Here is a 27,896-nt window from a genome sequence, read left to right as displayed (position 1 = left end):
GAAGGAGGAGACATAACAACTGAGGAACTAGCCAAACTTTACAATGCATGTATGCAAACGGGGAAGGTACCACATTAATGGAGAGAAGCCACAATAATAATTCTGCACAAAAAGGGTGACAAGCGAGATCTAAAGAACTACAGACCCATCAGCCTCCTCTCAAACCTGTATAAGCTGTATACAAAAATCATCACCAACCGGCTAGAGAAAATCCTTGGTAACAACCAACCAATTAGGGAGCAGGCAGGCTTCAGAAGGGGTTTCTCAACTATGGACCGCATCCACACCATTAATCAACCGAAAGAAAAATGCCAAGAATACAACCTCTATGCGTAGCATTCGTAGACTACGAAAAGGCATTTGATTCCGTCGAAACCATTGCAATACTCAAGGCACTTCAAGACCAATGAATCAACGATGCATACATCAAAATCCAAAGACATTTATTCAGACTGCTACAACACTTCAGAATGCACAAGGCCAGCAACAAAATCATTATAAGAAAGGGAGTTCGACAGGGAGACACCGGCTCACCAAAATTCTTCACTGCTTGCCTAGAGAGCATCTTCAAAACATTAGACTGGTCATCAAAGGGAATCAACATAAACGGGGAAAACATGAGCCACTGAAGATTTGCAGACGATATTGTCATCGTATCTGACAACTTAAACGACCTCGAAAGAATGCTGCAAGAACTGGACGATGCAAGCCGACTAACAGGTCTCAAATGAACATGAAGAAGACTAAAGTCATGGCAGGATCAGCCAAGATCCAAAACAAAATTAAGTGAACGGTACCAAAATGGAGCAAGTAGAGGAGTATATCTACTTAGGGCAACGTTTCTCTCTACAAGTCAAAAATCAAGATAACGAAATAAGAAGAAGGATACAGCACCATCATGAAAGGCAAACTTCCATTATGCCTGAAAAAGAAAGTATATCACCAGTGCATCATCACAGCAATCTCATACGCTGCAGAAATATGGACACTAACATCAAAAATGGAAAGAAAACTAGCAGCATCTCAACACAACATGGAAAGAAGTATTCTAAGCATCACATACAAAGACAGAAAAACGAACAAATGGATCAGGGAACGGACAAAAGTCCAGGACATCCTTGAAACAGTGAAAAGAAGGAAATGGAATTGGGCGGGACACATCAGCTGCAGGAATGTTGATCGCTGGAGTTCAGCAATCACTCACTGGACACCATATGAGGGAAAACGAAACAGGGACGTCAAAGAAAAACTGGGGAAAGACTTATTGGCATCAACAGGCGCTGAACAGAGGTATTTGGAGACATCATGCGGAGGTCTTCATCCTGCAGTGAATCAAAAATGGCTGAAAAGGTAAAGTAAAGTAAAAAAAAAAAAAAAAAAAAAAAAAAAAAAAAAAAAAAAAAAAAAAAAAAAAAAGTTGGGGTGGGTAGGATGGGACTCGTACAGTGTCGACGATGAGATAGAGCTCAATACGTAGTATGATTATTGCATCCATAGAATCAGCAACAACTTCCAAGATGTTTATGAAGGCAATTATGATTATGATGGGAATTCAAATTTCTAAACATATCTGAACAAATGAAGTTTACTGTGCCCCCACCCCTGCATATTATTTTGACAAAATGTCAATATCAGCTTACCTCTTAAGATATTTCTTGCGGTCTGATGGTAAACGTTTCTTGAAGTCCTGTGTGTAGAGAGATGTGTGCGCATAAAGGCCCACTAGTGAATCGCATGGAAGGGTCTTCGGTGGATTGCATACTATGATGGCGTACTGTAGAGCTTTAGGGTTGGCTACACACTTCTCACTCCAAATGGCGTCGAGGCTGAGGGAACACGGTGATCGTTCTTCGTGCTCTCCAAATTTGAAAAGTCCTGACCAGCTAGGAGCTCTCATGCTATGGCTGTTATACAATTATGAAATGTATCATATAATGGAAATCTTTCCAGATTGTGATAATAATGTAATATTCAGCTTTTATATAGCACTTAATACATCTCCGACGTCCCGAAGCGCTTTACATGCAGAAACCCGGTCATTGAATTCAGTGCTTGCCTGCACACACTGTGTGCACAATCTCCACTTATTGGGCAGCATTCCAGCCATGCATGACGTTTACAAGCCGATCGCCTGTCTGATCAACAAAATATTTATGATTTCGAAATTTCAAAAACCGTTTACCTAACGTTTTTTTTTAATAATACTACAGTCTATTGGGGAAAATGAGTATGGTAAAATTCGGTAACTCAAAGATTTTTACTTTTTTGAGGCACTTCATGATAAATTTTTAGGGCTTCAATATTACACCATATCACAGACACTGATAACACGTAGGGCCATGCATCTCAGATTTTTAGAACTGGAAACATTGTTAAACGATGCCTTTAAGCAATATTTTAGATCGATAGAGCATAACTACACTTATTGTTTAAGGTGAGGTTCCCTTTAGGGAAAGACTTACAGGTATTCAGTTCTGATCCACTTGGCTAATTCAGCGGGATGTACAAGTGTGATACGAAGTCTAATCATCCCACTCCACCCAGCAACAAAAAGTAAGGTGTATAGACCATTCTCATGGTCAACTATTCGCCCAACAGTAGATGCTGGAAACAAATGAGAAAGATTAGTTAAGATGACAAAAGAAAAAAAAGCCGTAGGACAGGAAAGGAGGGAATGTCAAACATTCAGAGATGTAAATGTAGTCTATCATGGTGTAGCCCGGAAGACCTGCCGATCTGAGTAAATTGCGGGCCGGATATATTACGGGCCGAACTAAAATTCAAGTCAACTCGGTGAACCGAGACCGGCAGGGTAAAAGGTGTAGATCTGTCAAGGTAGCTGAAACTATTGAAATCAGATCAGCACTGCCGTGTATTAAAGGAAACCACACCCCCAAGAAATAACTTACGTTATTCTGAAAGATTTATTATATTCTTGCATATTCATCTACACGATTCCTCGGCAACGTTAATGTGAGAGAAGTATAAAGCAAAACGTTCGTCAACAGCCGCGTACACAGGATTTTTTAAAGGGGGGGGTTAACAATTTTTAAATCGCCCAAATTTATTTATTTATTTTTTTTTTTTTTTTTTTTTTTTTTTTGGGGGGGGGGGGTCTCGTAATTTGAAAATTTGACATTCTGCTCCGTTGGGGGGGGGGGGTAAGGTAAAAAAAAAAAAAAAAATTACAAAAGGGGAGGGGGGGGGGTTTCCTCCAAAACACACACATAACAAAATACCAAGGGGGGGGGGGGTTTCAACCGCCACCCCCCCCCCCCCCCTCCCCCTCCGTACGCGCCTGTTCGTCATTAGGCAATTTTCGCAAACTCATTGCGGAATTAGAATCTGCGGTTCGTGTGCAAAATCGAGAAGATACTATAGTAACAGTTGGATGACCGCTGAGGCCCTAAACTCTAGAACGGGTTTTGGCCAAATGTATTGAGGAACTTCACATAGACGTATGCATTAAATTTGATTACATTACAAAAATGGCCTGTTCCCTTCCACGCAATACAGTACAGACGGGACTACACGACTAGCACAACTTGTCTCGACCAAGCCACAAAACGGCTTTTTATCAAATTTCAACAATAATTTATCATCAAGTTTTAAAACAATTATGTTATATCCATATTCATGTTGTTATTGTTCAGAAACAATAATCGGAAGAAAAAAAACTCACCGAAGAGTCATTCGTGTCAGGGGCGGATCTAGGGGGGTTAGGAGGTTTAAATCCCCCTTGGGCTGGCCAAGTTGCTTTCTACCCCCCCCCCCCGAAATATTGGGTGGCACTTTTTTCAAATTGAAAACAGATTTTAGTGCTCCCTACCCCCGACTAAGCGAAATATTGGTCGGCGCGATTTTTCAAATGTCAAACCCCCCCCCCCCCCTCCCACGCCATAGAAAAGAAGCTAGATCCGCCCGTTAAAATTCGTCATCCTTCGTTATTAGACGACGAAATTCTCATAACCATCTTTGGTACAAGCTCGCTGATTGGCTGTTATTCACTTGGGGCGTCATTGAGAACGCCCGTAGATTTGGCCAAAACCCGTTCTGGATTTCAGTACCTCAGCGATCACCCTGCTGTTACTATAGTAGCTTCTCGATTTTGCACACGAACCGCAGATTCTCTGTCCGCAATGAGCTTGCGAAATATCCCTAATGTTTGTCGGACTGGCAACAACTAATGTATGCAGTTTGGATTATGTCTATTGAAATACTACTATCCTTATCAGGTGAAAGAAATATTTTGTATCGAGGCACTTCACAAAGACGTATGCATTAAATTTGGTTACATTACGATAATTGCCTAATGGCATTGCAAATGCAATACCTCCGTAGAGATCCGTACGCATTCACCGAAAAGCGAAACACGTATTGTATCGAGGTCGGACTGTGTGCGACGGCCGTAAACCTGAGTGCTCTGCGTCCGCGAAGGTCTGTATGTTGCTGAGCGAAAACTCGCTATTATCAACTTCAGGTGGCGCTGTAAAGCGCTGCTGTGGTCTTCACGAGAGCACGCCATGCAACTCTTTTATCTGCAATTTGTGTTGCACCTTTCATTCCTTGTCCAGACACTTTCTTGATATCATCAGTCCAAGATATTGGTGGACGACCTCTACCCCGTTTTCCTTCGACTGCTCCATGCAGTATTTGCGTCTCAACACCTCCAGATCTCCTAACGATGTGCCCAAAATAATTTAGTTTTCTTTCCATGATTCCCCTTCTGATGGTCAAGTCTGTTCCAATCTTTTCCAGGACCCACACATTTGTTTATGATTTGGGGACATGCTACAATCGCCTACGTCACATTATTTTGGGCGTTTTATTTGTTTGATTTGCAAGAAAAAAGGAATAATGAAAAATCGGTTTTTGTTTTTATATTTACGACTTGATAAAGTATTCATTAAATCTGAGCTAATGTTTTCCAAGTCCTGAGGTCATAAGCTTTCTATTGATATATAGTTACATTTTTATAGAAAGGCTACTTTAATAGATTTTATCACAATTCCTCAAGCCACAACTTTACAAAAAATCAGCATACAAGGGAAGATTTGAGAAAGAATTCGACACTTAAGTGTAGTTTATAGCCTGATTCACGATGAGAAAATTGCATTCTCGTAAACTTAAACAAAATTGAGAGTTTTCTCATTCTTATCACTCTCATTTGTACCAGTAAACGGTTAGCAATGTCTTTCCAAAAGAATTCCTCTAAAAATGCCATCTTATTTCAAATATTGCTGGATCAAATTTAGTTGAAACACAAACTAAACACGTCTGTGTGTCCCATATATTATCTGTGTATGGAGCGTTTCCTTTTTGTGCTTTTTAAACCTCATACTATATCATTTCCCTTTCTATTAAATAATAAGCCTTTAAGAATTACTGAAATTTCTTTTAAATTGACATATTCTGATCATGCAGTACTAAAAAAAAGGTAAAAATAAATGCTAGCTACTGATCACATGCTAATGTACCGTTTTTATTTGGATCCTCCATGATGGCAAACCAGTAGTCTCCACCGAGTATCTTTAGCCGTCCCATGGAATCTCGAGCCTCTAAACTAAACTTCAGTTTGTCCCCTACCATCACTGTAAGTCCCGTTGCATCTTCAGTCATAGGTGGCAATGGAATTACCTCGAATCCACGAACAATTGATAAGAGAGAAACGGTTGTATGATTTGGATGCGTTGGTCCACTGCTTGATACCAGGTGCATTGTAGCTATGCTACGACGTGGTCTCTCATGTTTAGAGAACGTGATCAAGTTAGTTCGTGAGATCTCCTACGGAAGAACAAAATGATTGAATAATAGATCATATATCTATATCTATGGACTGACTGAGTGCATGCCGACTGATCCTCGTGGTTGCCGACTATTATTTGGTTGAGAAAAATTGATCTACGAATCATGTACAATTATAAGTTACCCATTCAACTCCAAACGCCCGCCGAACATCAACAACCAGGACGTTTTGTTTTTCTTCTTTTCTTCAAGTTTAAACATGATATTGTTGCTTATATTGCTTGACACAAATTCAATTTGTTTGAAACTTTTGCATCGAAAGAAAAGAAGAAAAAGGAAGGGAACTTTTATACCTGTTTATATATAATATACACAGTTTTTTGTGTCATATATTGTGTCTCTGTAAATATTGATCGATTTTCTTCCAAATTTTGATATGTTCTAGCTGAGACAATTTTCTACAAATACATTTGTCATGATTTTTCATTTTGACAAAGGCATCATGGCGTATTTTTGCGATTAAAGGAGGCATGTCAATATTTCACATTTTGCGTGTATTCTCTATGGGACATGACTTTTTCTCAAAACTGGATTCTACATTCCTGTCTTTCGCGAGCAATTTCTCCATTGTTTTAGCTTCGTTTTCGCTGAGCTTCCAGTATGTTGTAGCTGAGACAATAAGCTATCACAAATGTGCCCTTTATTTTTCGATCAGATGCCGGGATCATGCTCATATTTCACTTGCAAAGTAGGATTTGAGAATTCCTTTTCCCGTTTACGTGTAATCGCTTTGGGAAATGTTTTAGTATATCGGTAACGCACTTGACTTCCAACCTTGAGATCCCTGGTTTGAGTCCGGGTGTCTCCAACAATTTTTTTCTTCACTTTTTTTTTCTTTGTGACCTTTCACTTTACCATCTCCTTTGATTATTAAAACACGTATAATTGCAAATAATGTAATAAACAACCCTATTTACTTTATTATACGCCTATTTACACTTAATCCATTACTTTTTGCGTGTCATTCCTATGGGAGATGACCTTTTTCTCAAATCTGGATTCTACATTCCTGTCTTTTGCGAGCAATATCGCCGTTATTTCTGCTTGGATTTTGTTAATTTTTGAGTATGCTGAGACTATATGCTATCCAAATCACCCCTCATTTTTTCAATAAGATGTCAGGATCACGCTCATGATCATGATCATCATCATCATCATAATGATGACAATCATTTATCAATTACATTTTCATTTCTTTGAATAAGATAAACTTGTCAAAATGTGTTCTTCATGTTGTAAATTATAGTGAAAGGTGTAACTGATTACTGCACAGGGTCAATGGTCATATATTGTTTTAATCTATCTTCCCTAGATCCATAATGATCAAGGGGACACAATTTAAACTTGAAATATGGATAGATCATAATGGGAAAAGCACTTTATAAAATAATATGATATCGTGTAATGCATTCTTCGTTATGTAAACCATTAGCATACGTATCACCTAATTCGTCTAAGTGACGAATTCAAGTCTAGTTGTTCTTGATTTTGCAATTGTATCATGCTATCATGTGGTGCTTTATATGTAAAAAATAAACTAATTTTGTCATGTTGGCGCAGCCTGGTAAAAACACTAAATCTCAGTCCAAAAGTTATATATAGTCTAATATGTTCACTGATACATTTAACGTATGCTTCTGTTGCTTGTATATGGATCCGACATAACGTATTTTCATAAACCATTTTAAAGTATCTAAATAATCGAAATATACGATCGAACAGAATAACAAAGGACAGGAAACTGACATAATTATTAAGATGAGACAGGACATGAAAAAAAATCATAACAGGACAAGATAAAACAAGACATGACAGGACAGGACAAGACAAACAAAACAAAGCCGCACACTACAGAAATAAGAAGGAGAGAGAGAGAGAGAGAGAGAAACAGGGGAGATATGAGAGGTATTCCCATATCCTACAAGTTCAACACGTAGGGGACGTTAATTTTGTATTAAATTATTTTTGAACCCGCTGCTAAAACTATAATATGTGGGTTTATCTCTAACTGGATCTGAAAGAGAGTTCCAAAGTTTTGAGCCTGAACAATCACAGGATTCATTGAGAGCAAATTTCTTGTTTTTGGTTGATGAAAAAGCCCGGCAGACCATTTCTATTTAAATTATACATAAATATTCCCAGCTAATAACTGTATGAATTTGTTATATTTCGAATACTGTGTGTGTGGAAAAATGCATCTGTGTGCGCTCGAAAATCAGAACGACACTTAACACACAGCGCTTTTTTCTAAAGTAATGAAATTATATTCAAAATGATATCCAGCACCATTGCCCCATGCTATTCCGTACTTTAAGTGTGGGAGGATCAACATTGAATACAGGTTTAATAATACAAGTAAAATTTGATCTTGCTTACAATGGCAGTATGTGTTGGTGGCCGTCGTGTTTGTTTGTCAGAGGTCGACAAACAGTCGAACAACTAGAGTGATAATCAGCATTAAACATATAATAAGGATGGTCGAAAAAATGCATAGCTGTTTGCGATTGTACAGTGCGTCCCAGGAAAAAACGAAACCGAGAATTATTGATGTTTTATCATAACTTAATCAAAATTATAATTAATAAATGACACTTGTTTTTAAAGTTTAGATCCTCTTCTCTCCTTTGATGCAACGCATATGATGCACATTCCACGTATGAGTGATTAAAAACCCTCAATTTAAATAAAAGTTACCAAAAAGTCATTTGGCGAACGGTATCTGAATTTCAAAGGCCACATTTGCAGAAAGATGGCTGTCTGCCCTAACAACAAAGAAGACGAAAGACTTCATGCATGGCTGATCGTCAACGAAATAGTCCGGGAGCCAGGGGGGGGGGGGTCAACCTAGCTAGAGAGGTCACCAATTTTCATGTGCACGGATGTAAATATCGCATATGCAATTAGCTTCATGGGGTTTCCTTTCCAGCTGATCTAACTCCAATTTTTGACCTCTTTGGGGGCGTCTGGCGGGCACCTTCCATCACTTAAAATGTCTAGCATTGTCCATTCATGTACCTCGAGACTACAGCGAATCTTCTCATATGGATTTCATTGGGTTTCCTTTCCAGCTGATCTAGTTCAATTCGGGGATTGGGGTACTTTCGGGGCGTCTGGCAGGCACTCCCCACCACTTAAATCGTCTGGCAGTAGTCATGTATCTGTGGACTCTGCCGAACAATTTCCTATTGGTTTCATGGGGTTTCCTTTCCAGCTGATCTAGCTCAATTTTTTGACCAATTAGGGGGCGTCTGGCGGGCACCTCCCCAACTTAAATCGTCTAGCATTGTCCATTTATGTACCTCGAGACTACGGCGAATCTTCTCATATATGGGTTTCATAGGGTTTCCTTTCCAGCTGATCTACCTCAAATTTTTGACCACTTCGGGGCCTTCCCCTGGCCACATCCACCACTTAGGACATGCCAGACGGTCAATTCGCTATATGGGATTATGCGATCTTAACATCCGTGCACATTACAATTGGTTTCCTTTCCAGCTAGGTTGAGTTTTTTTGTTGCTATGGCAGTATGGTATGGTATGGTATTTATTGAATCATGCATCGCAGTTACATATACTGAATTGCACATGGATATACATTGCATTTTAAAAACGAGTGTACAATTGAAAACAGTATCATTTACATAATTATAAATACACGTATATGTGACATGCTTAGCCTAAATTTTGTATCAAATTTAAAATACGAACAAGAAGGGAAAGGGGAATATGTACCTAAATAAAATTTGAATTCAAAGTGAGGAAGAGAGAAGGGAAAGATGTAGAGTAAAGAGATTAAAAAAGGAAAGAGAAATAGAGAGAGAGAGAGAGAGAGAGAGAGAGAGAGAGAGAGAAGGTGGAAGAGGAGGGGTAGAGAGGGAAGGAAAGTGAGAAAAGGAGAAAGAGAGGATAAGAGACCGAGAGATATAGCGAAGAAAGAGAAAGAGCAGGAAAGATAGAAAGATGGAGAAAGAGAAAAAAGGAGAGAGAGGAAGGAGAGAGAGAAAGAGAGAGATAAAGAGGAAGAAAGAGAGAGAGAGAGAGAGAGAGAGCAAGCGAGCGACAAGAGGTAAAGAAGGTAGAGAGATAAAGGGGGATCTTGCCAACAATTAAACACTACATACGAATTGACGATAACAAGATAAAAGTATGCATTGCAAATTAACGAATAGTATTAATGAGATGAACAAAAAATACATTGTAAACATTGTATGGCGCACCTAAAAATGTTTTGTAAGTTATATAAAAATGTATTTTAACGCAGATGGTAGTAGGAACATTAAGATACGCCTGTAGTATAATAACAACCTCTTATAAAAAATTAAAATACAGGCGGATATAGAAGAGCAGCAAAGTTCAAAAGGAGTAATTACAGACCTGAGTAAACTAATAGTGTTAAGATAAAATAGCGAGCAACCAGAGGCAATTAAACATAATAATCATGACATAGACAGTGTACAATACCAAGAGTAAAGATAATAAAAATGATAAATTGAGGTAAAGCGTATTGAAAATATTTACATTATGTTTCTACGTTTAGCAATAATATATTTGTTTAATCAAAGATAGTTAATTGAACCTGAAATATAATGAATTAAGATTTGGCAAATTGAAGATGTGTTCAGGCAAAGATTGCAATTTGAAAATGAATTATACTGAATACATTGTGATTTAAAAGAGGTATTAGATAACTGGCAAATAATTCATATAAAGAAAGATTTGATCTTGATACAGAAATTGAAGTTTTGAAGAAAAAAAATATGTAATGCACAAAATTTGGCAATATTATGCTATCAACAATGTGAAACAAACCGGTTGCCACATCATGGCTGGTTCAAAAGCCTTACCAGATAGGGTAAAGCACCTTTTCTGTAGCGTTCTGCCCTACACTTGATTTCACGTAGCCTGTTACTATGTCTGAATTGTCTTCGAGAACACTAGCTTTCAGGTAAATCACTCACGAAAGTTAAAATAGAGGGACCTAGCAAATATGTGTCATTTATTGATTATAATTGTAAAGTTAAGTCTATATGATCCATTTGTACAACGACAGCTGTGTGAATCAGTGGAGTCAATAGGAGAAGGGCACGATACAACGCACCCAGTGAGTCTCAGAAAAAACGAAACCTTTCGTTTTTTCTGAGACTCACTGGGTGCGTATATATACGTCTGTCCTATAATCTCACATATTATTTCGTCTGTCATCCCTCTTGACTCCTAATACACACAAATAACACAATAATACACTTCAATTATTGTGGAATAGCCTGACAACGACTACTGAGAGCCGGCCGTTTATTCAGTATGAATGTTTAACAAACATTTCTTCTCGTTTCCTTCACTGGAAACCGTTTCCTTCACTGGAAACCGGACCTATCATGGTCCAGGATAAAAAACCAGAGATAAAACTCAACGAGCATAAAAACTCTGGAAAACCTGATTACGTTACTACGAATACAGGCTACCCCCCCCCCCCCCCCCGGATTGCGTGCTGTCAGCACCATTATTTATCATGTATACAAACGATTGTTCAAAGCAGGCCTCGCGTCTAAACAGCAGAGCATGGAATAAAAATCAGCTATATTACCGTGACAAATAATGATAATAAATATTCGAATGATGAGGATGATAATAACAAATAATGATAGTAGCAATAACAATAATGATAATGATAATGATGATGATGAGGATACAAATAATGATAATAAGAATGAAATTAAAATAATACAAGATAATATTAATAATATTTCCGAATTCCACGAAATGTTATATTGTTATAAGTCCATTTATTTTCTTATAATATTCCACTATATAAAAACGATTTATATCCGTGTTTTATATGACTACGTCATTGTTAATTTGATACTGTGTATCATCTATTTGTGCATATTATTTTCTATTGTCTGATTACGTTACTACGAATACAGGCTCCCTTCAGGGTTGCGTGCTGTCAGCACCATTGATCATCGTGTATACGAACGATTGTATCTCGTCAAAATGACAATGTCTCAATTGTTGGATATGCTGATGACACGGCTATTATTGGCATGATCCATGGCAACGATGAACGTCAGTAACGGGAAGGGTTATTTATGTTTGGGAATTGGTGTGAATATTATTTGTCTGCGGTACGATTGTATAGCAGACAAATGTTGTTTGTATCGTTAATGAATGCATACTTATGTTGGGTCCGGGGCGAGAAGGTTTCGTTTTTTCTGAGACTCACTGGGTGCGTATATATACGTCTGTCCTATAATCTCACATATTATTTCGTCTGTCATCCCTCTTGACTCCTAATACACACAAATAACACAATAATACACTTCAATTATTGTGGAATAGCCTGACAACGACTACTGAGAGCCGGCCGTTTATTCAGTATGAATGTTTAACAAACATTTCTTCTCGTTTCCTTCACTGGAAACCGTTTCCTTCACTGGAAACCGGACCTATCATGGTCCAGGATAAAAAACCAGAGATAAAACTCAACGAGCATAAAAACTCTGGAAAACCTGATTACGTTACTACGAATACAGGCTACCCCCCCCCCCCCCGGATTGCGTGCTGTCAGCACCATTATTTATCATGTATACAAACGATTGTTCAAAGCAGGCCTCGCGTCTAAACAGCAGAGCATGGAATAAAAATCAGCTATATTACCGTGACAAATAATGATAATAAATATTCGAATGATGAGGATGATAATAACAAATAATGATAGTAGCAATAACAATAATGATAATGATAATGATGATGATGAGGATACAAATAATGATAATAAGAATGAAATTAAAATAATACAAGATAATATTAATAATATTTCCGAATTCCACGAAATGTTATATTGTTATAAGTCCATTTATTTTCTTATAATATTCCACTATATAAAAACGATTTATATCCGTGTTTTATATGACTACGTCATTGTTAATTTGATACTGTGTATCATCTATTTGTGCATATTATTTTCTATTGTCTGATTACGTTACTACGAATACAGGCTCCCTTCAGGGTTGCGTGCTGTCAGCACCATTGATCATCGTGTATACGAACGATTGTATCTCGTCAAAATGACAATGTCTCAATTGTTGGATATGCTGATGACACGGCTATCATTGGCATGATCCATGGCAACGATGAACGTCAGTAACGGGAAGGGTTATTTATGTTTGAGAATTGGTGTGAATATTATTTGTCTGCGGTACGATTGTATAGCAGACAAATGTTGTTTGTATCGTTAATGATGCATACTTATGTTGGGTCCGGGGCTGTGCCCCGATGGAATGTAATTTGCATAGGCAGCTCGTACAGGTGTGCGAGCTAATTCTGCCACGGGGACCAGGGCGTGGCATGAATTAGTGTGTAATTGAATCATTCTAGCTTGAACTTTCAACGAGACAACTTTTATTTACAATAAAAGTGCGTTGTGTCATGTAGTGTTACATGATTGTGTTTGAATAAGGTTTTCCAGAGTTTTTATGCTCTTTGAGTTTTATCTCTGGTTTTTTATCCTGGACCATGATAGGTCCGGTTTCCAGTGAAGGAAACGAGAAGAAATGTTTGTTAAACATTCATACTGAATAAACGGCCGGCTCTCAGTAGTCGTTGTCAGGCTATTCCGTTGTCAGGCTATTCCACAATAATTGAAGTGTATTATTGTGTTATTTGTGTGTATTGGGAGTCAAGAGGAATGACAGACGAAATAATATGTGAGATTATAGGACAGACTTATGCGTTCAAAACATTTCATCAACAATGAGGTGAGGGATATTGGCCGATAGTCATTTGGTTCAGATGCTTAGAGTGTTTTGGCTGCTGGTATTATTGTCGATGATTTTCAGCACAATGGGACATGGTTTTGATTCAGAGATTCTTGAAAAGGAGTGACAAAAGGGGTGGCTAATTGTCAGGCACATGTTTTGACACTATGAACATGACGGACAATGAAAGCGGACAAAATATACAGTTCCTCAGGTAGACAAAGGAACATATATCCCTTCACTGCTATTATGTAAAAATGTGTAGAACAGGTGAATATGAATGTGACACAACTTTTACATAATAGCAGTGAAGGGATGTTCCTTTGTCTACCTGAGGAACTGTATATTTTGTCCGCTTTCATTGTCCGTCATGTTCATAGTGTGAGTACTTTCCCACAAATACTGTCCGGTCCCACAGATTTTCTTGGATTAGTGCGTTTGAAGTACATGACAACATCATTGTAGTGAGTCATACAATGGGTGTATCATTGAACTGTTTCAAATCTTGCATAAAATGTATTAAATTCATTGGCTGTATCATGAACAGATCTAGGTTCTGACACTGGTGGAGATTTCTGCTTCTTTTTATAACCTGTCATCGTTTGCATACACTTCCACTCGTCATGGATTATTAGATCTGAATGTACTCTCTAATTGGTCTCTATATTTTTCTTTCGCATCAATAATTTCTTTCTGAATGTTAAGATTAATGTCCCTACATGAGTTCATCATTGTCCTGATTTGAGAAAGCCCTGTTTCTTTGCACAAACAAATTCCTCAAATTCTTCCTGACCCATGGTTTTTGGTTAGGGAAAACCTTTATTTCTTTATCCTTAAAGGGAAAGTCCACCCCCAAAATAAGTTTGTTTCGATAGAGGCAGAATAATAAGAAAATCAGGTGAGTGAAAGTTTGAGCAAATTCTGAATGAAAATAAGAAAGTTATGAATTATTGAAGTTGTGATCAATCAAATACAAATTGGCAACTCTGTGACTTATTATACGAGCTCTCCTTCATTTGCTTTGTGCATAATATTCCATAAAATCATGTTTTCTTCGTTATTGATGACGGAATATATATTTGTTCCTTGCAGGGGGAGTATAGAAACAAATTTGCAATTATTATATTTAGGGTGCATGTATGGTTGAAATTTTTCTTGGGGGAAAATGAAAATTTTAGATTTTTTTAGTACTGAGCAAATGGAAGTTGAGCTCGCATGATACGTCATAGAGTTGCCAATTTGTGTTTGATTGATCACAACTTCAAAAATCCTAACTTCCTTATTTTTAATCGGAATTTGCTCAAACTTTCACTGACTTGTTTCTCTCATTTTTCTACTCCTATTAAAACTAACTTAATTTCAGGGTGGACTTCCCCTTTAAAATGTGTCAATCTTTACAGAATACGATACAACCTTGGACACTAGGGACTTTTAGATTGAGTGAACGAGAACACGACGAACGCCGACTGATCATGCGTGTCAACGTACACAACTGCCCATGTTGACTACAATAATACCCCATTCACAGTGGTTTTGAAATTTGTAGCGGCGTTGTAGCGGAGCGGCGACACCGCCATAACACCGCTACAAATGCATTCACAGTAGAAAAGTTATCCCGCTGCAGCAGCGGGATAAATATCATGTACCCATTCACGCTGCAGCGGGTGATTTTTATTACCTCCGTAACAAACACGTGTATGCATGGCTCATGACCCGCGAGTGACCCCGATATGACCGGAAATACTTGCTTGAAATTGCGCGGTAAACATGTCAAGTTGCTTTTTGTATCCTCGATCATATTACTTTTTAAGAAACTAGCATTTTTATTGCTTCCAGTCAGAATATTTTAATTTTTTGAAGTGTGAAATATTTTTATTTGGATAATTATAATACCTACATAATAATAAAATCAATTTGAATCCACTGGTTACTTTATTTCTATTTCACTTTATGTTCCCCATTGCTGTAGAAAAGAGGTCAGTGATAGGTAAGTAAACAAATCACACGTGTTTGTCGCGGTGTTATAGCGGAGAGCCTTCACACTGAGTAAACACCGCGACAGCAGCGGGACTGTCCCGCTGCTGTAGCTAGGCGTCCCTAGCGATAGTTTGTGTCGGCGTTATCGCTAGGCGGTGTTATCCCGCGATAGTTTATAACGGGTCCGAGCCTTCACACTGAAGACAACACCGCGACAGCAGCGGGACAGTCCCGCTGCTGTCGCGGTGTTTGAGGCCACTGTGAATGGGGTATTAGAAATCTTTTAGATTGCACTCGACGATATACATGCAGGAAGTAACACTATGATCATGACAGACGAAGAAAGAGGACAAAATATACAGTTCCCATTCTACCCTCAACAATAGGCCATTTTCGTAATGTAACCAAATTTAATGCATAGGTCTTTGTGAAGTGCCTCAATACAAATTATTTTATTCACCTGATAGGAATAATAGTATTTCAATAGTCAAAATGCAACTGCATATATTAAGTGTTGCTAGGTAGGTATAATGTTTGTCCAACGTGGCAACAACTCATGTATGCAGTTAGGATTCTGTCTATTGAAATACTATTATTCTTATCAGGTGAATGAAATAGTTTGTATTGAGGCACTTCACAAAGACCTATGCATTAAATTTGGTTACATTACGAAAATGGCCTATTGCTGTGGTAGAACATCCCTTCACTGCTATTATGTAAAAATGTGTAGAACAGGTGAATATGCATGTGACACCTGTTCTACACAGCAGGGAAGGGATGTTTCTTTGTCTACCTGAGGAACTGTATATTTTATGCGCCCTCGGCATATACTAGTACCGTACTAGATTTAGGAAAATCATGGTTGACACCCTCTCGATCGCCGACTGAGACGGCGTGACGCATGCGCAGTGCCTTAAAATGACGTCACACGTTGCAGTCAAAGCTGTCAACGTGCAAATCTAAAAGTCCCTACCGTTGGACATTTAACGGTAGGATTCATATCTTAATCCTAATAATGTCCGCAGGGCACGTTTTTTAATTGACTGTATTTGAGCTTCCTGGTTTAGACTTAGTGAGGAATATACCATACCATACTTCACAATAGTATTCTAGAACCGGCCTTATGTAGGAAGTAAAAACTGTGATCATATCATGTCAGCCAGTGAAAACGAATTCGTTTGATAAAATTATGGAAATGCAACCATTACTTTAAACAACCAGAACTTTGTTATTCCTGGCCCAGTTTTCCTGATTGAGGTGTCATATGAAAGGACCAAAGATGATCTTTCTTGGAATGTGATTTTCTCTGTAAAATTCAGATTACTACAAAAACAAGAACGCCAACTAGTCGCCACTGAGCTGCGCCCTCACCTGAAGAAGTTTACAAGCAATATTTCCTAAATCTGCTAAGATTTATCTTGGACAATGTTACATAGACACATATTAGTGATGGTTGTTGCTATGTGATGAATATTTTTATGGTTAATTTCGAAAGCAAAGGTGAAGGCTTTTCGTTTAGTGTCCTGACGACCCCGCCCCCCCCCCCCCCATTATACAAGCGATACCTAATTCGTAACACTCACACCCACAGCCACGGCCAATGACAAGAAAATGTCACGCCCATGAAATATCGTATGGATCTTTCAACAAATCCTACTGATTATATAAAATCGATGTTTATAGAATAAGCTTGTAATTACTTACCGCGTTGTCAAGATACATTCCTAACACCGAAATGATAATGAGGCAAATAATTCCAACCACTCCATATCTACGTGCCCTCGACATGATGTCTGTATGTAATGTGTAATGTGATATGCTTGAGCGTTAGCTACTTTGGCAGCTCGCCAGGGTAATATGTGTAAGAACCTATGGTATGGTATGGTATGATATCCCAGAAGGAAAAACCAGTTGCAACTGGTCCAGTTAAACCAGTTAAAGCCAACTGGTAACCCTGGAAATTGAAATGGGCCAGTTGAACCAGACCAGTTGAATTCTAACTGGACCAGTTAGAATTCGACCAGTTGAAATCCAACTTTTTTTTTAATAGAAAGTCCTAATAATTGGCAATTTGTATTTGTAGTATTTTCGAAATGAATTGCACATAACTAAATCAGCAGTAATTAAGGAATATGCTATAGATTCAGATAAATTGTATTGAAACATAGATATGCACGCACCCCATATCCATTATGCAAATTAGCTGGTGTCAACTGGTCAAATTCTAACTCAGTGGTCCAGTTGGAATTCAACTGGTCAGATTTTTAACTGGTCCAGTTGGAATTCAACTGGTCAAATTCTAACTGGTCCAGTTGGAATTCAACTGGTCAAATTCTAACTGGTCCAGTTGGAATTCAACTGGTCAAATTCTAACTGGTCCAGTTGGAATTAACAGACCAGTTATCAACTGGAAATATGCCCACAGACCAGTTATCAACTGGCGCAACTGGAAATATGCCCACAGACCAGTTATCAACTGGCGCAACTGGAAATATGCCATGCACAGACCAGTTATCAACTGGTGCAACTGGAAGTATGCAAACAGACCAGTTATCAACTGGTGTAACTGGTCATTATAAGGACTGGTTCCAGTTAAATGAAATGCAGTCGCACCAAATATCCGCTTGATGTGCATCATGGACCAGTTAGAATCAACTGGAACCAGTTGAATCTAACTGGTTCCAGTTGAAGTTAACTGGAACCAGTTAGAAATTTCAACTGGTGGTAACTGGTTTTTCCTTCTGGGATGGTATTTATTGAATCTCATATTGCTCCGATTGTCTCATTTTCGCTCGCGTGAACATTGCCAGCACAAACCACTGACCTCTACCTCCTGTACGGATCATCGCCCATTCCCATTCATTATACGTTACGTACTAAAAGGCTGTATTGTCTGACTGTTCATGAATATTCATGTTTTTGCTTACCTCGGCTAAGTGTTTGCTTTTACTAAAGTGAACAATTACGGTGGGGGTTGGATGAAATGGACATAATGAAATAGGCAGAAGTGATCTATGATAATTCATGCTTTTTATGTTTCGTGTGCTCGACCTATTATCTTCAAATCGCTTGACAAACTGAGTCCAAATTTATAGTTGTTTCACATGTGTATTATAGGCAATGACGAGCTTGCAACCTATTTTTGAAAAATTACGATGGGTGAACTTTCCAAAGTCAATGAGACATGAGGGCTCCAATGAAAGAGCTAGTGATAACGTACGTCGGGGTGGATGTGCTTTTCGTTTAAACAAAAAATGAATTTGTAACGATTTAAAAAAAAAACGTCCATAGGCTAACATGTTAGGCTGCTGCCTCTGACCATGCTCTGACGATAGGGGGCGTTGTGAAATGAGACTAAACGGAGCAATATGTACATCGCAGTTTCATATACTGAATTGCACATGGATATACATTGCATTTGCGAGGGTACATTGCGAGGGTACAATTTAAAACAGTATCATTTACATAATTTTAAGTACACGTATGATGTCACAAGTTTATCCTAAATGTTGTACCAAATGTAAAACAAAAGCAAAAATACGTGAAGGAAAAGATGTAGAGAAAAGAGGTTAAACGGGGAAAGGGAGAGAGAGAGAGAGATAGAGGAGAGAGGGGGAGGAGGGGAGAGGGAGGGAAAGTAAGACAAAGAGAAAGAAAGGATAAGAGACCGAGATATATAGTGAAGAAAGAGAAAGAGCAGGAAAGATAGCAATATGGAGAAAGAGAGAAAGAGAGAGAGAGAGAGAGAGAGAGGAAAGAGAGAGATGAAGGAGAGAGAAGAAGAAAGAGAGAGAGGGAGAGACGGATCTGACCTGACGTATACCTGCGCTATATAAATAACATGTTATTATTATTATTATTATTATAAATTTGTGCTTTTAATGTACGTCATTATTTAATTAATCATGAAACGCCCTCTAAAAGAGTAATCAAACAGTGTGCGTCTACAATAACATTTAAAAAATATTATTATAGTAATCTTTTAAATTATTAATTCATGTCAAAATTTTAATTCATCCTCTTCCATAGGGTACCAAGTATATTATGATATTTCCATGCATGGATGAATTCGAAAGGTTTCGAGTGAGTGATATCACAAGTAGTTTGCGCGCAGAAGTGATGCAATTCAACTCCGTTTTTAGCACATTAATGCAAACAAATAATAATGATAATAATTTGTTGAGCAAGATATTTCAATATCTTTTTTCTTCTTCATTTGAAAACAGTTCATCATCATTATTTCGATTCACACATCTACTACAGGCATTCAGCATGTTACAGCTCATCAGTAGATGATCCATGGCCTGAGGGCCCTGCCTGCACGTGCAGTCTGCTGAATAATGTTCAATATATCCCCACTGTCTTGTGCATGTTTGCCTTGCACCCAACCTCTCCATACCTGTACGCAGCCTGCCCAGGTAAAAAAAAAACAGTTGGGGACCAGTTGGAATCAACTGGTACTGGTACCAGTTGATTCCAGTTAAGTGAACTGGTTTCAATATGCATATAGCTCCGTTTAGTCTCATTTGACAACCCCCCCCCCCTATCGTCAGAGTCAGCAGCCTAACATTTACCCCAACAAAAAGAAATCGTTAAAAATTCATTTTTTGTTTAAACGAAAAGCACATCCTCCCCGATGTATGTTATCACAAGCTCTTTCATTGGACCCCTCATGTCCCATTGACTTTTCACCCACCGTAATTTGATCAAAATAGGTTGCAAGCTCGCTATTGCCTTTATAACACAGGTGAAACAAGTCGAACTTTCGACTCAGTTTGCCAAGCGATTGTAAGGTTTTAGGTCAAGCACACGAAGGATAAGAAGCATGAGTTATAATAGATCAGTTCTGATCGGTTCATTATGTCCATTTCATCCACCCCCCCCCCCCACCGTAATTTTTCAATTGAAGATAGGCAAACATTTTGCAGAGGTATAAGCAAAAACATGAATATTCATGATCGCCATGGACTATTTGATTATTTACAGAGGGGTGCTATTGTGCACCACATCAAACTACCCTACTTTGAGTCAAGTATTTCATTGTATTATGTAGTCTGGTAGGTTCATTTTAATAACTGTTTAATTATCAGATATCAATGATACTTTAAAGATATGGAAAATGTTCTTGTTTTTTATATTTAGCAAAGCAATCTCACATACAAATTGACTACCGAGTGTCGTCTAATCGGCCGATTGTCGTCTGCTATATACGTCCAGCGAGCGAAAATGAGACAACCGGAGCAATTTAGAAATTGGTATAGTGGAATCAACTGGAATCAACTGGTACTGGCAGGGGGGGCGATTTCTTTTCATGTCCGGGGGGGGGGGACGAAATGCGAGGGACGAGGGAGCAGTGGCGTAATGAGCAAAAACGTTTGGGGGGGGGAGGAAAAAAATCCGCATCACCACCACTCTCATATTGCTTCGGTTGTCTCATTTTCGCTCGCTGGAACATTGCCAGCAGAAACCACTGACCTCTACCTCCAGGACGGATCATCGCCCATTCCCACTTTACTATACGTTACGTACTAAAAGGCTGTATTGTCTGACCGTTCATGAATATTAATGTTTTTGCTAACCTCGGCAAAATGTTTGCTTTCACTAAATGGAAAAATGACGGTGGGGGTTGGATGAAATGGACATAATGAACCAAACAGAAGCGATATATGATAATTCATGCTTCTTATATTTCGTGTGCTTGACCTATAATCTTAAAATCGCCTGGCAAACTGAGTCCAAAGTTCGACTTGTTTCACATGTGTATTATAGGCAATGACGAGCTTGCAACCTATTTTGATCAAATTACGGTGGGTAAACTTTCAAAAGTCAATGGGAGATGAGGGTTCCAATGAAAGAGCTAGTGATAACGTATGTCGGGGTGGATGTGCTTTTCGTTTAAACAAAAAAATGAATTTTTAACGATTTTGGGGGTAAAATTCCATAGGCAAACATGTTAGGCTGCTGACTCTGACGATAGGGGGCGTTGTGAAATGAGACTAAACGGAGCTATATGTACATGTTACGCAGGCCTTGGCAACGTTTTCTCAAAGTGGGGAGGGGGGGGGGGGCTAAAGTATTTATGATCAGGTAGAGCAAAGCGAGCGAAGCAAGTGGAGCGTAAATTGGCGTAGGGTCCAGGGGCAAAGCCCCGGCGGGAGTCAAGGGACAGAGCCCCATGAAACTCAGGGTTTTTAGGCATTTAATTACGGTCAGATGAGCAACCTTAGTGCATTTGGTGGGGTCCGGGAGGCGGAGCCCCCGGAAGCTCAGTGAAAAATACCATTTCAGCAACATTTGTAAATCACTGGAACAAATAAACCACGTTTGATTTTTATTTTTGGAGGGGGAACTTCCCCCAAGCTCCCCCCCCCCCCCCCCCATATTTGTCTAAACGCTGCACTCTTGGGCCCTCCAGAGCCTAAGGTTTGGTGAAGTCTTTAGTCAGTATTTGCTATACATTTCTTTTGGCACTTTTTCAAATTTTGAGGGGGGGACGATCCCCCCTAAACAAAATTGAGGGGGGACGTGTCCCCCCGCCCCCCGCCCCCGGATCGCCGCCCCTGGGTACTGGTACCAGTTGTCAACTGATACCAGTTAGAACCAGTTGAAACCACCAGCTGGGAACTTGTACCAGTTGATTCCAGTTAAGTGAACTGGTTTCAATATGGAAATTGGTATAGTGGAATCAACTGGTACTAGAACCAGTTGGAATACCAGTTGTCAACTTGTACTAAAAACCAGTTGTTTGCCAGTTGATTATTCAGTAGCGACTATCAATTAACTGATAATCAATAATCAATATTGTTTGGCATCTGGCCACCAACTAAACCATTCTTTTTTATAGACTCTTGCAATTGCCCCATCACAAAGATCATTTGAAGTGGAATGCAGTTGAGTATAATGTTAATTAAAGAATTTAGAGATCGTACATACATATATAAAAAATTATACATGTTTTTACTGGTTATTAATGACATATATCTTTATATCTATTTGTACGTCTTAAATTAGATGTAAAACATGATCAGACATATATAATATATTTGTCAATAATTGACTAAGAAAATATAAATCACAAAATTTATGTGCATTGTCACATTTGCTCGACAGATCATGATAATTATATTTTCTGTGAAACTATGCATATTAAGCATGAATATGCACAAGATACAATGAACTGGTTTTCAACTGGTATTCTACTGGTTTCAACTGGTAAATCAACTGGCAATCATCTACTGGTTAACTGGTAATCATCTATTGGTTTTCAACTGGTAAATCAACTGGTAATCATTTACTGGTTTCACTGGTAGTTCAACTGGTAATCATCTATTGGTTTTCAACTGGCAAATCATCTGGTATCATTTACTGGTTTCAACTGGTAATTCAACTGGTAATCATCTATTGGTTTTCAACTGGTAAATCAACTGGTAATCATCTACTGGTTTCAACTGGTGATTCAACTGGTAAACATCTACTGGTTTCAATTGGTAATTCAACTGGTAATCATCTATTGGTTTTCAACTGGTATCTACTGGAATTTCTGGAAACAACTGGTCTCAAATGGTCCACTCTGGTTTTATGGGTTTCAAACTGGAATCAACTGGTAGATGTACCAGTAAGGCCTATTGTTTTTAACTGACAGTGGTATCAACTGGTGTAACAATTTAATACCAGTATGGCTAATTGGTTTCAATTGGAACCAACTGGTTGTTTTCACCATGCCAGTAGGGTCAATGGGTTTTAACTGGGATATACTGGTGCATTTGAAGTTTACCAGTTGTATCAACTGGTTTCAACTGGTACGAGTTGAATCCAGTTGAAACCAGTAGAATAAACTGGCACATATCCCAGTTCCGTCAACTGGAATCAACTGGTACCAGTTGATTCCAGTTGATACCAGTTGAAAATCCAACTGGTTTCAACTGTTTTTTGACCTGGGTGTTACGGCTGCTCCATGTGATGTAGGTAAGATCCTGCAGGGAGTGTATCAGATCGGCCAATGGCCATGTGTTTATCCTCAGGTAGTTTCTCAAGTCTCTCTTCCCACAGATCGAGTCATCTAGATGTTGTGCTGCCTTTTTTTAGAGGAGAATCAGAAGAATGGAAACTCGATGGGATTTCAAGCGTTGAGATACCAAAAGGCGACCATGAAGAGGTTATTGTCTTTCAATTCCTGATTGTCTGATACGTTCATTTTCACTGGATCAGGGAGAGTAGTACCGGAGAGTAGATAAAGATGGTCTGTTATGGTGTGTTTCATGCAACTGGGGATTAAGTGACAGCTTATGTTCAGCGATATAGCTGATATAGCTCAATTTCGGGGATTGGGGCACTTTAGGGGCGTCTGGCAGGCACTCCCCATCACTTAAATCGTTTGGCAGTGGTCATTTGTGTATATGTGGACTCTGCCGAGCAATTTCCTATTGGTTTCATGGTGTTTCCTTTCCAGCTTATTTAGCTCAATTTTTCGACCTCTTTGGGAGCGTCTGGCGTGCACCTTCCTCCACTTGAAATGTCAAGCATTATCCATTGATGTACCTCGAGAATATGGCGAATCTTCTCGCATATGGGTTTCATAGGGTTTCCTTTCCAGGTTATCTAACTCAATTTTTGACCACTTTGGGGCCTCCCCCTGGCCCACCCACCACTTAGGACATGCCAGACGGTCAATTCATAATATGGGGCTAGGCGATCTTTACATCCGTGCACATGAAAATTGGTTTCCTTTCCTGCTAGGTTGACCTTCGTGGCGCCCGGACTAAAACGGAGTTGTTGTTTTTGTTGCTACGTCAGCCAGTGAAAACGATTTATAAAATTATGAAAATGCCAGCATTACTTTAAACAAACAGAACTTTGTTATTCCTGGCTCAATTTTCCTGATTGAGGTGTCATATGACCAAAAATGATCTTTCTGGAAATGGGATTTTATCTGTGAAATATAGATAACTACAAAAACAAGAACGCCAACTGATCGCCACTGAGCTGCGCCCTCACTTGAAGGAGTTTACAAGCAGTATCGACTGTGCCGATATTGATGCACTAAAGAAACATTCTCCTAAAAAGCCAGTGAAAAACTTGAACACTCACAAAGCAAAGGGCTTGAAAGTAGCTCATTTGAATGTGCGAAGCTTGTATGATAAACTTGACGAAATTAATTATTTGTTGAAAACTATGAACTTTGATATATTATGTCTATCTGAGACCTGGTTAAATAATTCTATTGCTAGTGAAATTGTGAAAATAAATGGGTACTCCCTCTATCGACGAGATAGAAACGATGGTCGCCGAGGTGGTGGCGTTTGTATCTATGTAAAAAGTACCATATCTTTCATTGAGAGAAGTGATCTTTATGACAATTCCCTTGAATTAATCTGGCTTGAAATTCAAGGGCTAAAACTAGCAAAGTTACTTGTTTGTTGTATTTATAGACTTCCTGATACAAATACTGAGTATTTTGAGAAGATCACAGAAAATGTTGAAAAGGCAAATGACACAAATATGGAATTACTTATACTCGGGGATTTCAATGTCGATTATAAACTTAATGAAACTCTTCATGATAATTCTGTTCATTGCTTGGAGACTTAATTTCTATTAACCCAATTGGTCACCAAGCCCACGAGAGTCACTACAAAATCAGCAACTTGTATTGATCACATCTTGAGCACAATACCTGAAAACACATTTTAACTGACGTACTTAATATATCATTGAGTGATCACTATCTCGGACAAAAAATTCATAAAGTGAGGCGGTTTTGGGATTTCAAGCAATTTGACGAAGCCCGATTCCTTGAAGCTATTAAAACCAATAATATTTTTGAATTGTATAACGAAAATTCTCTGCCTCTGACTTTGGCATGGAAATCCTGGAAAGAAACTTTCTTGAAAATAAGTGATGATTATTATTCACCTTTTAAAGAAGTACGGGTAAAAGATCGATATTGCCCTTGGATTACTAATGAAATTATTCAGCTCATGTAAAACGGGATCATTTGAATAGTAAAGCTGACTCAACGAAATCTCATGATGATCATTGTGAATATGTGAAGTGTAAGAATTATGTTAACAGATTAAGAAATGAAAGGAAAAAGGCTTATTTCAATGATGTGTCCAAGAAATATAGTAATAATGGTAAGAAATTATGGAAAGAAATGCAACAGTTTACAGGCATGACTAAAAATGATAGTTCATCATCTTGTTGTATAGACAGTGATAAAATGAATGATTTCTTTGTTAATGTTGGTAATAATATTTCACAATCATTTCCTCAAAGTAAGTCTATTAAGTGGAAAAACCCAGCATGTATGTATGAATTCAAAATAGAGTCTCTGAAAAAGGAGAAAATACTTAAATATTTGCTTCTTTTAGATATATATGAATCCTTAACAGATATATTTAATTCAAGCATACAATGTGGAGATGTACCAGAAGACTGGAAATTGGCTAGGACAACTCCAATATATAAGGGAAAAGGTTTTAGGAATGAGGAAACAAACTACCGTCCCATCTCTGTTGTAAGCCATATCCCTAAATTAATAGAAAAAGAAACTCAGGAACAACTGCTACGTTATCTTCTTAAACTTAATCTTATCAATGTTGAAAAACATGCTTTCCTACCGAAACATACAATGACAACTTGTCTGCATAGAGTTGTCGATGAATTTCTTGATGCATTTAATGAAAAAGAAAAAGTTGGGGCATGTTTCTTAGATATATCAAAATGTTTCGATAGTGTAGACCATGATATTCTACTTTTCAAAATGCAGCAATATGGTTTTGCTGAAAACATGCCAAGATGGTTTTCAAGTTATCTGAAGGAAAGAAAACAAGTTGTATTCTCGCAAGGTAAACTTTCTGGAGAAAAAAAAGGAACTGTCAGTAGGGGTACCACAAGTTGGAGTACTTGCCCCGGTCCTATTTCTACTTTTTATCAATGATATATCACAATCAATCGAATCTGGTGTTCTAACAATATATGCTGATGATGTTATTTTATTTGAAATAGGGAAAGATGTGCAAACAATAACCTCTAGACTTCAATCAAATATTGATTCTATTAATTATTGGTACAAACAAAAAACCACTTAAGAATTAATGTTGACAAAACAAAGAGTATATTACTGCAAACGCGTTTTCATGACATTCTGAAAATATATATTGATGGAATTGATATTGAGCAGGTCAAGTCCATACGATACTTAGGCGTTGAAATTCATGAAAATTTAAAATGGTCATGTAAATCACCTATGTAAATTTATTGGATACAAGATCCATTCTCTTGGAAAACTGAGGAAATGTCTTAGTTCTTCTTTACTGAACACTCTTTATAAATGTACAATATAACCCTGCATCGGTTATGGTATTACTGTCTGGGCCAACAGTGCAAATAAACATAAAACTAAACTACAAAGATTACAAAAACGAACCGCACGTTATATAACTGGCAACTTTGACCTGAATGTTTCTTTCAAAACACTTTTTAAAAAAATAGCTTGGCAAGACATTGATGAAAGAAAAGACTACTTTCTTGCCACACAAATGTTCAAATCTATACATGGTCTAGCCTCTCCACAGCTTTGTAATGATATCGAAATGTTTTGTGAACGACATTATCACCATACTAGGAACAATGATAGTCTTAATGTAGTCCCACCTGAAGTCCACCTCTCAATTGTTAAACAAGCCTTTAAATTTTCTGGTGCTAAGCGATGGAATGGCATTCCCCACTTTATACAAAATGCCCAAACAATTGAAAATTTTAAACTGATTCCTAAGAAGTTTTATTTTTAAATTATTTTTTGTAAATATTTATATCTATAGTACTTTTTTTTTGTATTTTTAAGAATATTTTATTAAAATGTATAATACAGTAGTATGTTATACCTAATGATACTTACATTTCTGAGTTTTCACTATTTTGTTTTAATTTTAAGTCAACATATGCAGTTAAATTATTGTAATTGAAACGTTGTTATACATTATACATGTGATTTGCTTCTTAATGTTAACAGGACCATGTTGAAAAACATTATACCTGAACATAAATCCTGTATAAAGATGTTTTAATAGATAAATAAAAAAAATTAAAAAAATCTTGAACAATGTTACATAGAACAAATATCAGTGATGGTTGTTGCTATTTGATGAATATTGTTTTGGTAAATTCCGAAGGCAAAGGTGAAGGCTTTTCGTTTGTTTAGTGTCCTGACCGCCAGCACCCCCATTATACAAGCGATTCCCTCGTCACGCCCATGAAATATCGTATGGATCTTTCTACAAATCCTACTGATTATATAAAATCAATGTTTATAGAATAAGCTTGTAATTACTTACCACGTTGTCAAGATACATTCCTA

The 27,896-nt window shown here is 38.0% G+C and overlaps 1 protein-coding gene across 1 annotated transcript; it reads right to left on the bottom strand.

Annotated features, from left to right (window-relative positions):
* Window positions 1-137: 137 nt before the first annotated feature.
* On the bottom strand, window positions 138-27,896 carry LOC115920264 (NXPE family member 3-like). The gene is made up of 5 exons (XM_030975690.1): window positions 27,874-27,896; window positions 5,478-5,784; window positions 2,463-2,604; window positions 1,641-1,904; window positions 138-165 (listed from the first exon to the last, which is right to left on the bottom strand). The coding sequence occupies exons 1-5, from the start codon at window positions 27,889-27,891 to the stop codon at window positions 138-140; spliced, it is 759 nt and encodes a 252-aa protein (XP_030831550.1). The 5' UTR covers window positions 27,892-27,896.

The sequence above is a fragment of the Strongylocentrotus purpuratus genome, unplaced genomic scaffold, assembly GCF_000002235.5.
Source record: "Strongylocentrotus purpuratus isolate Spur 01 unplaced genomic scaffold, Spur_5.0 spur5_scaffold_8, whole genome shotgun sequence".
NCBI classification, from domain to species: domain Eukaryota; kingdom Metazoa; phylum Echinodermata; class Echinoidea; order Camarodonta; family Strongylocentrotidae; genus Strongylocentrotus; species Strongylocentrotus purpuratus.
This window is presented reverse-complemented; position numbering and strand designations above follow the sequence as displayed.

Bases quoted from the DNA above. Each gene is read 5' to 3' on its own strand.
- LOC115920264 (XM_030975690.1), bottom strand. The intron at 2,605-5,477 runs GTACATTAGCAT...ATTTGTTTCCAG, and splicing joins GGAGGATCCAAATAAAAACG to CATCTACTGTTGGGCGAATA. The intron at 166-1,640 runs GTAAGCTGATAT...CAGCTTATACAG, and splicing joins CGCAAGAAATATCTTAAGAG to GTTTGAGAGGAGGCTGATGG.